General features: G+C 40.9%; 1 protein-coding gene across 2 annotated transcripts; it reads left to right on the top strand.

Annotated features, from left to right (window-relative positions):
• The first annotated feature begins 1,798 nt into the window (after positions 1-1,798).
• LOC307251750 (NACHT, LRR and PYD domains-containing protein 12-like) lies at positions 1,799-12,637 on the top strand. 2 transcript variants are annotated; one of them, XM_080029158.1, is made up of 9 exons: positions 1,799-1,971; positions 3,452-5,093; positions 5,679-6,023; positions 7,511-7,678; positions 7,772-7,942; positions 8,434-8,652; positions 9,583-9,756; positions 10,263-10,436; positions 12,193-12,637. In XM_080029158.1, exons 2-9 carry the CDS (start codon positions 3,469-3,471, stop codon positions 12,203-12,205), a joined length of 2,889 nt encoding a protein of 962 aa, XP_079885284.1. In that variant the 5' UTR covers positions 1,799-1,971; positions 3,452-3,468; the 3' UTR covers positions 12,206-12,637. The 2 variants fall into 2 exon arrangements, with proteins under 2 accessions (XP_079885284.1, XP_079885285.1); XM_080029159.1 differs by lacking the exons at positions 10,263-10,436; positions 12,193-12,637 and adding an exon at positions 10,015-10,220.
• Positions 12,638-14,518: the final 1,881 nt, after the last annotated feature.

Genomic DNA, 14,518 nt, shown 5'->3' with positions numbered 1-14,518 from the left:
TTGTTCAATGTGATTTAGCAAAGATTTATTGCAAACAATAATCACAAATTGTATCTACCGGTAGTTCCTTGAATTACTATTGTTTTCCAATCTAGTGCTGTTTAGCCTACAGTTAGCAGTTTGCTTATCTGTTAGAAATGTTTTTAACAATTTCTGGTTTTCGAACGACAAGAGGTAGGCTATGCTTTTAGCTGTAAGGTTGTGAATTGGGTAAAATGTCATGGAAAGCCATTGAAAAGTTTCGAAAATTAATTTGTAAAACATTTGTTAACATATTAGACCTGATTTATTTAGGTTGGCATATGACTCAAAATTAAAAAAAAAATGTAAGCCCTGTATCAGTTTGATGGGGAAATAAGCAAATGTTGAGTAGCAAGTTGGACATAGTGACCTTAAAGCATGATGTATCCCAAATGCTTTCAGTGTTTTTATTTTTTATTATTGTAGTAAGTTATATGTGGCTGGATTACAGGGTTGGATCCAAACACAGACGGGTAATATATAGTTTTTAAAAGGGCGCAGTTTTGGAATATTGAGCATTTAGGCTTACAAGGATAGGATGGCCTAAAGCAGGGGTGTCCAAACTTTTTTCACTGAGGGCCACATACAGAAAAATCTACGAAGGGCCGGGCCACTTTGCAAAAATAACACATTTATCAGGACATGTAGCTGCTCTAATGTTTAGTTTCATAGTGTCTTCGTAAATTGTAATCCTTCTTCACGGCAACACTTCCTTGCACATTAAACAGACACATTTCCCCTCTTGTTGAATGCCAATGATACAACTAGTGGTTTCTGCTTTTGCGTCGAATGTCCAGCTGGGTGAAAGTAGTAGCCAGCAGAGATTCCGACTCTCCTAGGGGGGTCCAGTATGCCCCCCCGGGAGATTTTTTAAAGTTTTTAAAGTGAAATGCATGAATCTGGTGCACTTTGAAAGGGAAATTAAGAAGCTAAATCTGAAGAATTTTGTATGAAAAAAATGGAGACACTGTGTCAGATGAATGAGAAGCTATTGGAGAAGGACACAGATTTTCCATAATAATATTAATTTAAAATAAAATATTATGCAGGGTCCTCTGGGATGGGCTTGTTGCTTTTTTTCTTTTATGGGACACATTTCTCTGTAATATAATGAGTGCATTTAAATTATTTAAAAATGAAAAGGGCCATATTACATTATATTTTTAAAATGTGCCACAGGCCAATCAATCAGTTTTGACACCCCTGCACTAGTGGGTTAACAAAGAATAAATCGGGCCGTAGTTTGGACACCCCTGGCATAAAGGAAAGACAGGTTTACCACCATGAGGTCGCTGGTTCCATCAGGAGGTGACTGGTATTACATCTACAGTGGGTATATAGGCTACAGTGCTCAACATCTCTACCATTGTGTCCTTGAGCAAGGCACTTAACCCCAAACTTCTCCAGGCTGCACTGTGGCTGACTGTGCGAGGACCCGCTTCGAAATGTGTTGGACATGCGATAAGACAAATTTCAATGTGGCAATAGACCAATAAAGTAACTTCACTTTCTATGCAACCACAAACTGCTCGATTAATAAGTCTACTTAATTTATGTTTGCTTCCAAATATCTCAAATGTATCCCCTTTAATGTTCAATGCAGCCTGTACTGTCTGTTGTGATCAGATTTGACCATGGACTGTGTGGATTTCACCCTTCAGCACCGTGGTGCACAGGTTGACCGGCAGGGGGCAGCGCCGGGCAGCGCAGAGGGGAGTTACGTCAGTTCACTCCTCCCACCCATCTTCCCGAGTAGCCTACGTATCTTCATCTTCATTCATGCCCTTTGCTCGGGGTGCCACAGTATTTAGTAGTGGTTTTTATAGGTCCATGGGTCACACTCTGACACACTGTTATAGCACTATATTTCTTCTACATTTTCCTTCGACGGTCCACGTGAGCTCCTCTGCCCCGTCTCCCCACTTGAAGATTATGTTTTCGTTTTTCAGGGTAAGTAGCCTAACGTTTGGAAACAGCTACGCTACAGAAAAGTGACACTTGAAATTAGCTGAACAGTTTGAGAAGTGAAAAATAACTAAGCTGGTGGAGCTCTTGGCAGCTTTAACTAGCAGCAGTTCACTTCTGATGAAAGGTTGTAACTTCTTGTTGTTATTGTTAGCCTACTTTCGCTTTCTGAGCTACAAGTTAGCATTTCTTAACTTGTGGTCTTACGTCTCTTTAAATGCATTAACGTGGGTTTTAATATTTTCACCAGTTGCTTAGTGTTCAGTCAACAGAGTTTCAGTTTCCGGTGGACAGTCCTACTTCTGAAATATGAAATAAAAAACGAAAACAATCTGTAAGTTGGGCAGCTAACAGGCTACACAAATCAGGGAGTTAATCAGCAACTGCAGGCTACAAATCTACGACGCACTGCTAGACTTGTTTGACATAATAGACGTGTGTGTAGCCTATCTGGTGCAGTATTCAAATGATGTCAAGTAAGAATGACCCTTTTGGGGTAGGGTTGCAGAGGGGGCAACCAAGCCCCCTGTATTTGACTTCCCCACTTCCCCTAAAGTATGGGCATTTGAAAACGCATTGAAGAGAACTTAGAATGTGTTGAGAAAGAATCAATCACAGTTCAAATCAATGTCCTGCTATTGTTTCTAAGGGTTGATTGGAAACAATGCAACACCTTCCAGGCTAGTCGTTATGTGTATTACTGGGAGGGACATCTCTCCAGAAAACTGACTCCCTACTAAAAGGAGTGTTATAGTTAATGTTGGTTTATTCATGCGTAGTTAGACTCAAGGCAGAACAATGGTACAACACCAGAGTCTGCAATAAGACAAAGGGTAGACCCAGCCCATATGGAGTCGCCTTACTTCACATGACAGTTTACCTGAACAGTTTGAAAAGTGACAAATAACTAAGCTAGTTGAGCTCTTGGTAGCTTTATTAGCTAGCAGCAGGTCACTTTTGAGGCCTCTCTTAACTTGTAGTCTCTAACATCTTATTAAATGCATGCCTTTACATGGGTTTTAACTTTTACTTAGTGTTAAGTCAACAAAGTTTTGTTTCCGGTAGACAGTCCTACCTCTGAAATATAATATATAATGAAAACGTATGTTAAGCAGCTAATGGGCTAAATAAAAAATAGAGTTACTCAACAACTGTAGGCTACCTGTTATTACTTTGGCAGATTAATAATGGTAATATTACAACGGTGAAGCAAAGTTAACATTGATTTTCCGGTCTGCTCGCGGCTAATGGGACCTGTGCAAATGCATTAAAAATAAGTCATTCAAAATAGCATTCTTTTAACTGATGGTCTGGTTTGCTGTTGAAAATGAGACTCAATTATGAACATTTAAAAGTTCCTCTTAGAAGGTTGAAACAAATAAGACCCTCACCAAACTGTTGCTGTGTTGTCTAGCTTTATAAGCTCTAGGTTTGTTTTACACTCTCCATCTTCTCATATTTTCAGTAACCCCTGCCTCTGTGATGGATCCCCATACCTGTCTCAAAGACACACTGAAGAACAAATATCACAGACTGAATGAAGCGTACTCGAACAAGACATTACTCCCTTTGAGGCTGTGTTATAAGAAGGTCCAGTATGAACCCAATGAATTACCAAATTTGCGGCAGCACGAGATCAGATATGTGGACAATTCGGACCTTCCTATTTGGGTGGTTTTCCCTACCATTCCACTTGTCGAGGTTTTATCGTGCGACTGCAAACACGACAGCAGCAAGAGAACTGTCCTCACTTTGGGAGTGTGTGGAGTTGGAAAGACCACCACGGTGCAGCGTTTTGCTCTGGAGTGGGCCGAGGGCAGAGGGTACCAAGACATCCCCCTCCTCTTTCCTCTCACATTCTGGGAGTTAAACTTGGTCCAAACTAAGCTGAGCCTGATTGAACTTCTCCAGACGTTCTACCCGGAGTTGAAGGACCTCGACGATTCCAGCCTAGATGAGAGCAACGTGTGGTTTGTCCTCGACGGGCTGGATGAGTATCGTTTCCCGCTTAACTTCAGCTGTGCGTCTGTGACCGACGCTACCGAGGTGTCCACAGTGAATGTTCTCCTGACCAATCTGATCAGGGGGGATTTACTTCCCCGCGCTCACATCTGGGTAACGACCCGATACGCAGCAGCGCCACAGATCCCTGATACCCATGTGCTCAAAGAGACCGGGCTCCAGGGGTTCAACGACGAACAGATGGAGCAGCACTTCCGGACGGTTATCGGCAACGACCATCTCGCCGACAGAGCCGTCGACCACGTGAAAATATCGAGGAGTTTGGACTTCCTTTGTAAGGTGCCTTCGATATGCACCATCGTGGCACACGTGTTGAAGGATCATGTATCTGCAGACAATGGGTTTAAAATCAACCCTTTGAATCTAACCCAGATTTACACAAAGCTGTTCGAGGCGTCCGAGTGGGACGTCGTCGGTAAGGTGAAAACGCTGGCGCTGCACGAGATGGGAGAGTGCAACGTGATGTACGAGCGCGACCTCAGGAAGCACGACATAAGCGTCGACGGAGCGTCCGCTTTCTCCAAGCTGCATCCACTCGTGTTGAGACACGTGAAGGGACTGTACCACACCTCAGTGTTCCGCTTCGGTCACGCCAGCGTTCAGGAGTTCTTGGCCGCGTCCACTCAACTGGAAAACATCGCGACGAATCCGATGAATTCCGACAGGTCTACTCTGTGTCAGTACCTGGTGGACCAGGCTCTGGAGAATACTGAGGGAAAGTACGACGTCTACCTCCGCTTCATATTCGGCCTCATTAAGGTGGGGGATGTGTTGGAGCCCAAAGATCCGCTGTTTGGTTACACCAAGCGGAAAATCCTGGAGAACATTACGCAGTACAGCGCCGTGGCTCTGTTCCACTGTCTGAGGGAGTACGACCTCCAGGCTCTGCAGTACGAGATCAGGTTCTTTGTAGAGTTTGGCATGTCTCCGATCCGGGACTTCACGCCGATGCATTGGCAATACATGGTGCAGCGCAGCAGGAATTTCGAAGGGATGAAAGAGAGTTTTGAGATGGAAGTGTCCACCAGATGCGATGAAAGACTCCTCAGGCAGATACCAGCCATCATGAAATCCAGGAAAGCCAAGTAAGTTCGTACTGGATATTTGATTTAGCATTTATCATATCCATATGTATGTACACTACATGAATATTTTGACATTTACACTGTTTGTCTTTAAAAAAGGCTGGAAGGGCACCCTCACCCAAATGACAAAAACATATTTTTATCACTCACCTCACCCATTGTGGTTTGAAGCTAGTTTTCAGATATGCGTCGGTTTTACCAGAACCAATGTCCTGGTACTGAGGTAAAACAGTTTGTACTGGTCTGGGACGATTCATTTTTTTTGTATACAAATAGCTCCAATATAAATCATGAATAGATAAGTCTGTGAGTATCACTGGTAACTGGGCCAATGTTCCTGTTTTGTATTTATTTATTTATTTATTTTTTATTTATATGTGCTGTATGTGTGTTGTATATTGTTTATAACAGGATAAGGCATTTGGTGTTTTCTCAAAATCTTCTCAATGTCAACAACTCCTGTGAAAAAAACTGTATCCCGATATTGGATACAAAGACAACCCTTCTTAAACGGATCAGTTCATTTAGTCTCGGCTCAAACAACAATTGGAGTCATTAACGGCCATTTTTTATTTTTTTTTGCAGGCTGCGATTCTCCAACCTGACCGACAAGAGCGGCCCGGCCTTAGCAGCGGTCTTGAGCACCAGAGAGTCCTACCTGAGAGAGCTGGACCTGGGGTACAACAGCATCAGTGACAGTGGGGTCAAGATGCTGGTGGAAGGGCTGAGCGATCCCAACTGCAGGCTGAAGACGCTGCGGTTGCCGGCCTGTGAGCTGACCTCCCACGCCTGCATACACCTGTCCAAAGCCCTGAGACAGTCCCAGAAACTGCTAGAGTTGGATCTCAGCAGGAACCAAATAGGATGCGCCGGACTGCGATACCTTGCCAACGGATTGAAAGATCCCGAATGCCATTTACAAACACTGAGGTAAGTATCTGAAAAAAATGAAATGGCCTGTCCACTCCTTTTCCTTTAGTATTAAAAAAAACAATGAAAATGTATTCTGCAATGTCTGTCATTTAACTGTCACTACATAGGGCCCGACCGATTCATCGGCCGGCCGATTGTATCGGCCGATTATCGCATATTTCGGAATTATCGGCATCGGCCGTTTTTTTGCCGATTTTTTTTTTTTTAAGCAATCATGTGTGAAATGTGTTGCTGCCCTGGAGGTAGCCTAAATGAATAGCATTAATGCTATATAGCCTATTTACCGCAGCAGCAGGTGTGTTGTAATACATTGGATTAATTTACACTTGACAGTTCCCCCTGCAACCAATAGCAGAGGCATTGGTCATCACTTGACAGTTAATAATAATAATAATTGATAGAATTTATATGGTGCTTTTTTGGAGGTCATTTAAAGACACTTTACATCATAGAGAATCATATATGTAGAAAAAGACAGAAAACTAAATACAGAAAAAATTAAAATAAGGTTTGAATTGGAGTCAGGTGTCATTATGCTTCCTTAACGAGGAGAGTTTTGAGTTGACTTTTGAATGAGTTTATTGAGTCTGAGATGCTGATAGGGGGAGGGAGTTCCAGAGGGTTGGGTGCAGTAAGATAAAATGCATAAGTCTGAATTTAGACATACTTGTTACACTTTATTTTTTTTAGACAATGCGTATTGCAATAAAGAAAAAGTTCCTGTACATATTTTCAACAGTAAAAGTTATACATATATTTAAGGGTTCAAAAAAGTAAGTTTTTTCAATATATGTTTTGGGTATTTTTTATTTTTTTTTAATCGGCCGATTTAATCGTAATCGTAATTTTTCTCTGAAAATAATCGGCATCGGTACTCCAAAATCAATATCGGTCGGGCCCTAATGTATTTGCGCATAAAATGATTGTGATGATAAAATGAGACAGATTTTAACAGTGAAAACAGTGAGGGCCAAATCCACTAAAGGATTGTGCTGCTTTTTGCGGCCGCTAGACCTGTGCAGACAAGAGGAAAAGATAACTTACAATTCACAAAGCACGCGCAAATAGTGTAATGTTGAAAACCGCACTGCCAAGCAGAGAGCGTCCCCGGTGAACTCTTCCATTCGCAAGTTTCTTCAACTTAGTAATATTAACAAATTCAGCTCAAAATATCCCCTTTCTTGCCGACTGAAACACTGGGACACACTGGAAAGAGATCCGCTTATTCACTTCCACAAAAAAAGAGAGGGCAAATTGCGCTCGACTGGCAAACTTTGTGGGAGTATTTGCGTCCAAAATTTAATTATGCAAATTATTTTGTGGATATGTTAAAACAGGGCAGGTTGCCCGGGGCCATGTCATGGTGCCATTAGCACGCACAATCCATTCTTTTTTTGATCTGGCCCTAAATTGGCTGATTATAGGAAAATTGCGGAACATTTATAGCGCTTGTGTTCTATCGCTCTGTCATTTTTCCCCCGTAGACTATCACAGTGCAACATCGAGGAAAGAGGCTGCTTTCATCTGGCCTCGGCTCTGAAGGAGAACTCGGACCACCTGCAGGTGTTGGATCTGAGCATCAATATGATTGGAGACAAGGGCGCCAACGAACTCTTCCAAAAAATAGAAATATGGATGCTGAGGAAGCTGGAGTGAGTATGACTTAGTTTAGATGCATTCAACTTAAATGAGTTGACCCCCATGATTTGAGTTCCATTCTGTATCTCTTGATATCTCTCTGGCAGGATGTACCACTGCGGTCTGACTGCTTTGAGCTGTAGACGTATCGGGGAAGCTCTGAAGAACGAAAGCAGCACTTTAGCAGTACTCAACGTGAGCAACAACAACTTGAAAGACGAAGGACTTGAACTCATCTGCGAAGGCATGTACGCGTGGTGCAGTCTGCAAAAACTCAAGTAAGGCCACCTTGCCTTTTTAAATTATTATATATCATTTTAGATTACTTACTCACTCTTATAATAATGCTGCGATAAGAGGATTCCAATTTTCCAAAGCAAATTCTAATGTGTTTCTGTGAATTGTCTCTATATTATTCAGACAAAAGAACTGACTGCTGGCTTGAATGTGTAGTCGGCGATTACGGAGACAGCTTGTTGTCAAAATCACTTGGTGATCGGCTGCCTGTCGTACTGTGTAAACTGGTATGTAAACAAAGGGGGCACACCATAGCTAGTACCATGCCCAAGTTTACAGAGCCTAGGCTGTGTATTAACACTGAAGTTTTTTCAGCGCACTTACACACAGTACAGACAGGCAGCGGATCGTGAGGAGATGCTACCACTAAATTTTGACATCAAGCAATTTTTCCGTAAATTGCTGGTTCCACCTTTTTACATATCTCTAAACCATTAATCGATGACATTTTTCCTCTTTCATTTCCATGCAGTGTTTCAAGATGTGGAATCAGTGGTCGGGGTTGCTTTTACTTGGCAAAGGTCCTGTGTTCAATCTCCCAGCTGTACAGTGAGAGCGACATGCAGAAGACAGGCTGGCAGGCGGTGGAGCTCAAAGAACTGGACCTCAGCATGAACAGCCTCGGAGACAGAGGGGTGGGAGACATGGCAGCTGGACTCAAGAACCCTTACAGCCACCTGGAAACTCTAGAGTAATTCATTTTTTTATTTTTTATTATTATCTTTATTTGGAGTCACATTTGTATTTATATATATAGAGTTTACTGTCATCTTGGATGCAATCTATACAGTTCTCCATCCTTATTGTTGTAAACAATGAATAGAACAAACAGAACAAGGGGGGTTTTCTGTTTCAAATGAAAGAAAAAATACAGCGGGGAGTATACCATTTACACAAACAACAAAAATTAAAACAAAGAAAACAGATTCAGACAAAAATAAGGTCCTTTTTGGGAGATATATCTCTTCTACCTTTCCAAAGTTTTTTCAACTTTACTCTCCTGGAGAACGTGATTCTTTCCATTACAAATACTGTATATAATAAACCATATTGTACCAGTCTTCTAATGATGATCTGCAAAAACGAGGGATACATACTGTAGGTCTTTGAAAGTTTTTGGGCCGAAAAGTGTAACATATCAACATGCAATTGTTTATAGTGTTTTATAGTTGCGCCCGTGTCACAGGACACTAGACCAGCCTATAGCGGCTGCCCTTCAAAGCAATGGCTGCCACGAAAGCCTTTTTTTAGTGGGAATTATGAGCTAAAAAGAGCATAGATGTGTTGTGTGACACATGTTGTCTAGTGTCACATGAAACGGGCGCAATGTCCACTACATACAATTGCATGTTAATACGTTACGTTTTTTCGGCACAAAAACGTTCAAATGCCTTCGTATCCCTCGTTTGCAGGATCGTTCACAACAAAAAAAATTCTCTGGCGACTGGACTGAAGGATGGGATGTCTGGTTTGGTTCATTTCCTCATAATTGCTTTACTAGTAGCTATACTAAGGTCCAGGTAGCTACACTAAGGTCCAGTAAATCGTGTTCCCTCATTTAAACAAATGTTGTTTTGTTAGAAGACCAGTACGCTGTAAAGTGATTTTTGGTCCATTACAGCCTGAGCTACTGCAGCCTGACTGATGACTGCTGTGTGGAACTGGCAATGGGACTGGCGTCAAAGGAGAGCATTGTCAGCGAGGTGGACATGTCTGGCAATGACCTGCAAGATAAAGGCGTAAAGAAGCTGTGTGTGGGCCTCAAGAACCCCCAATGTAAACTTGAGAAGTTATCGTAAGTGTTTTCATGTTACTTATTACTTCCTCAAGAATTCCTAAATCAACACTAGTTAAATTGATCACTTTTTATCATTACTCAGTGAATATCTCCTCACGATCCGCTAACCTGCCGTTACTGTGTGTGCGCTGAAAAATAAATCTAGTGTTAATACACAGCCTAGGCCCTGTAAACAGGTGTTGGTAGCTACGGTGGGCTCCCTTTGTTTGCATACAGAGCCTAGGCTGTGTATTAACACCCAACTTTTTTTTTCAGCGCAAACACAGTACGGACAGCGTATGTCGTGAGGAAATATTCCCTTATTTTAACTGAAATTGATGTTCACAACAAGCATTCTCCAGGATGGCTGACTCCACCTTTATTAATTATACTAAACCATGATACATTGACTACAACTCAGCTTTGATGTGTCCAAAATATTTGATTTGCTGCCTCAATAGTGAACATATTGCAGGGTCACAGTGAGCTTGTATCTGCTATCCTCTCCTTGTGTTTGCTTCCAGGCTGAGGAGCTGTGGCCTGACCTCCAGGAGCATTCAGTTCCTCACCACGGCTCTCAAGGCAAACCCCCAACACCTGGCAGAGCTGCATCTGATGGGCAACAATCTAGACCACTCAGCAGTCACAGCGCTTCACGAACTGACCAAGAACCTGAAATACACCTTACACACAATAGAGTGAGTACTGATGTTGATGAGTTAAATGAATACAAAGTCACATGGTGCATAGTCAGTGGAAGGCTGCTGTCCCAGTTTCAGCTCCACTGACGGACTCAGAAAGTCTTTGGGCCCCCTGGTCATTAGACTGTGCAATTACACCTACAGCTATGGTAGACTGAGGCCTGATTTGACTAAATTCGTCATAGTCTTAATTTGCACTTTTATACATTCAGGCCTTGCTGTATTGTTGACACAAACTTTTTCTTATTCTCCTTTGCTAGGCTTACTGATGTATTTTAATAGGTGTCAATAACAGTTTAAATTTTTTATTTGTGCAAGGTTTAATAAAAAGATTTTTGCATTTCATTTTTATTTCTATTGTCATGCTAGATATAATTTTTATTTTTATTTCTATTTTTATGCAAGGTTACATTTTTACACTTCGCTTTTGTGCCACTCAAAGTATTACTCAATTATTAGGCCTCATCATCATATGAGGGTTATACAAAAAACGCATTCTTTAAATGTTTTTAGAGTTACATGCATGCAAATGTTATACCTAATACATTTTATTTTCCACCACAGTTTTTATTTCTTTTGATATTTTTTACACATTATTTTTTATTTCAAATTGTTTTAATGTTTGCTGTAACTTTTAAAGCTTAAATTTTCTTTTTTTTTGCTTTTGGCAAAGGTTAATTTAATTTAACTTTATGTCTTGTACCATTTTCACTTGACAGGGGTGGGAGTGTGTGTCTCTATATTTATATGCATGAATATATTCACTTTCTGATGGTTTTCTTTGATTAAAGGTTCAGTAAGCGGAATGGTCAGTTTAGCTAACTTCCTGTCACTGACTGCAGTTAGCAGTCCCCTCCCTTGTCCCTACGTCACCACATTAATGCACTGCGGTCTTCAAGCAGCGAGTTATCTAGCATCACCTCAGATCTGTACGATAAAACATGATAAAAACCATCAAAACAGACATTGGGAAGGATTTTTACCTGCTCCGCCATTGTAGGTGCATACACATTCACCCATATGTCGCTCTGCACGTGCACCGGCAGTGAGACGTATCGGTTTGTAGCGTTCTCTCTTCGGATTGGATATTAGTTTGTGGGATACTCAAAAAGTTTATTTGCCGATTAAATGCAGAGCGGGCGAATGTGGTGAAAGATTGGAGTTATGAAACGTGCATACTATATAAGTTATCACTGTATGAATATACAACGATTTAACACGTATATTAACATTAGTATATCGCTTACTTCACCTTTTAAGAAAACAAACATGGGTTATCCTGTACTGATCATGTAAATAACACATAGGTTGCATTCCGAATCGCATACTTTCTACTATATAGTATGTAGAAAGAAGATTTAGGATGTCCCGATTCTTGTGGCCAGATTTAGGATGGTTAGAAGTACCCGGATGTCCTACTTCATGCGGCCAAGATTGTTAGTGTTGAAAAGTGCATCCTATTTGGGCAATTCTGACCCACAATCCAGTGCGCACGTGAAGTGACGTCACATCGACGAAGCCTCCATATGAAAACAAACGGGGATGCGACGGATATAAAAGCAAGAGGCAAGATCAAGGCGCAATGTTATGATGAAATAAGAGAGTAAAGTATGTCCCAATAGTATGCCTACTGCATCCTAACTAGATTCTTTTTATCGTCGGATGTAGTATGTAGAATAGATAAAAGAAAGAGTATGCGATTCGGAACGCAACCCTACTCATTCAACAACTGTCTTATTTTCTCATCTTTCAGTGTCACAGATTGAGGAGACGGACCAAAAGTGGATGCAGGCACAACTGCGAAGACCAAACTCCTGAACATCCTACTCAAGTGCTGCTCAGTCCAACTTTGCTTCATTCTTTTGACCTAATGTACTCTGTTAAAACATTGAAAGAAAATCTGTGGATATATAATTTAACCAAAAACGTATCTTAAAGAAAAAGTACAAGTAATTTTATGATTATTTTTCTAAATGTCTGTTTTTTTTAAATGACTAGTGTATACATGTTCTTTATGCAGTAGTTTTAAACTACATGTTTTCTTACATTGCAATGCACAGCGATTGACAATTAAATAATCCTGAGGAACGTGAGAGAGAAATGTATGAAATGTATAAAAGTAATGTATACAATTTAAACAGTAAACCTCTCATGCACTTTACTACTGAATATGATACACAAATTGAAATAATATATAATATCTCTGTACACAAAATAAACCATTTACTTTTTGTGCGGTTCTATGTAGTGCTTGTTCATTTCTGTTATAGCAGCGCTCCATCTAGTGGCCAAACGTGGTCACTTCCCTAAATGACGCGTTTGACGCCAGTTGACACAGCAGTAGTATCTTGGCAGTGTGTTTATCATCACAGCAGGCGGCATCTCCCGTGTCATCACAACAAGAAACCAGTGAACGCAACTTAAAGCAAAGGTAGGATGTGTAACCCAATAACAGCCGACATGCACTTTGTCAGCAACTTGGAATAATGATGTTGAAAATGTCTAGCAATTTCCAGGGACATTTTGTAAAAGCTGCTGTGTAAGTGCATCATACTCAAAAAAGTCGACAATTAGCCTATAGTTGGGTTGTGTGTGGCTTCAATTCGATCGAAAGGTGCGTATAGCTGGCTGTTTGCTGTCTACAGGCCTGTATGGCGCAGTTTCAGTGGGTAAGTATTCCACCTGGCGGTCAGTAATGCTGGAATGAGCTCTCTGTCTCATCAGCCACAGCAAAATAAACACTGGAGGAGGATGCTGAGACGAGCAGACATTAATAAGACGCCCTGCAGGCTGCAGCGTCATTCGTCTGCTGTCTTTTCATGGCGGTATTGTCTCGCTTAGAATGTGTTTGTTTTGAATCGACGTCTTCTGCACTACACGCACACTTTTTTCATTTTCAGATTTACATAGGCTGCTACACCAAAGGTTTATGTGTTCTGTGCAAAAGTTATGTTTGTTGTCTCGCTGAACTCTGGGAACAATAGCTTTAAGACAAAAACCTACATTTTGAGATTGTTGTCTATTTTACTTCCATAACCTGTCTCATATGAATTAAAGGTCCAAAATGTACATTCAGGTGTTTATTTGGCTTGTCTGTTTATGTCTATATTTCTCATATACAACCATCGAGGCCATTATATCAACATTAGCTTTTTTCAATACTCTGAACAAGTAAATCTCAACTTCTAAAGCACTTACATCAGGGGTGTCAAACTCATTTTGGTTCGAGGGCCACATACAGCCTCTCTGATCTCAAGTGGGCCGGACCAGTAAAATAATGGCAAAATAACGTACATCAACTCCAAATCTCTAGCTTTGTTTTTCAGTAATATGCTTTATCACTCAGTCTACATTTGTAACCTACATTATCACGGATCACAAGGGATCTCTGTACCCCCCAGGAAATGTCTTAGTAAAGGTTGCTGCTGGCCATGGGAATAGGAGGTGCGGCGCGCAGCGCCGCAGCAAAAATTTGGGGGGTATTTTGCTCAAAGATGCCAATACGCACTAATGAAATAAACAACTGTTTATTTGAATACACAAATACAACAGGCACTGACGTTACAGTTGTCCAATTTTGTTTACTATATGTACAGGGACACATTTTGTGCAAACATGCAGACAGTACAAAATAAAATTTAATAAAAGTGCAACTTCTACTGTTTTGATTTATTTTTAAATACAGAGGTTATTGGTTGTTTTGAAATTCGTTTTTCCCAATTTAAAACATAAAAATAAAGCAGCATGGAAAATTAGGAAATAAATCTTGTAGGCCTACACTAGCATGCTCCTGCTCGTTTCGCGTGCAGAGCCGCGGACACATCGCGCTTGCTAGTACATTAATTGTTCAGCACTAAAAATAAAAATTGTTTTATTTATTTTTTATTTTTTTGGTTTTTACTTTGCCATAAAGCACTGGAGGAAACATTAATAGCGGTGAAGCAAGATTGCCATTTACCATTTCCCACGTTGCTAAAATGTGCTTTTTTTTTTATTTAGGCTGCCCCCTAGCGGCTGGAGTGAGCATTTTGGTTATTTCTTTAAAAATTCATATCTCCTCACAGGAATGGGCTAGAGAC

Source organism: Ammodytes marinus, assembly GCF_949987685.1.
Source record: "Ammodytes marinus genome assembly, chromosome: 6".
Classification (NCBI taxonomy): domain Eukaryota; kingdom Metazoa; phylum Chordata; class Actinopteri; order Uranoscopiformes; family Ammodytidae; genus Ammodytes; species Ammodytes marinus.
Note: the sequence above shows the minus strand (reverse complement) of the source record. Positions and strands in the feature narration are given on the sequence as shown.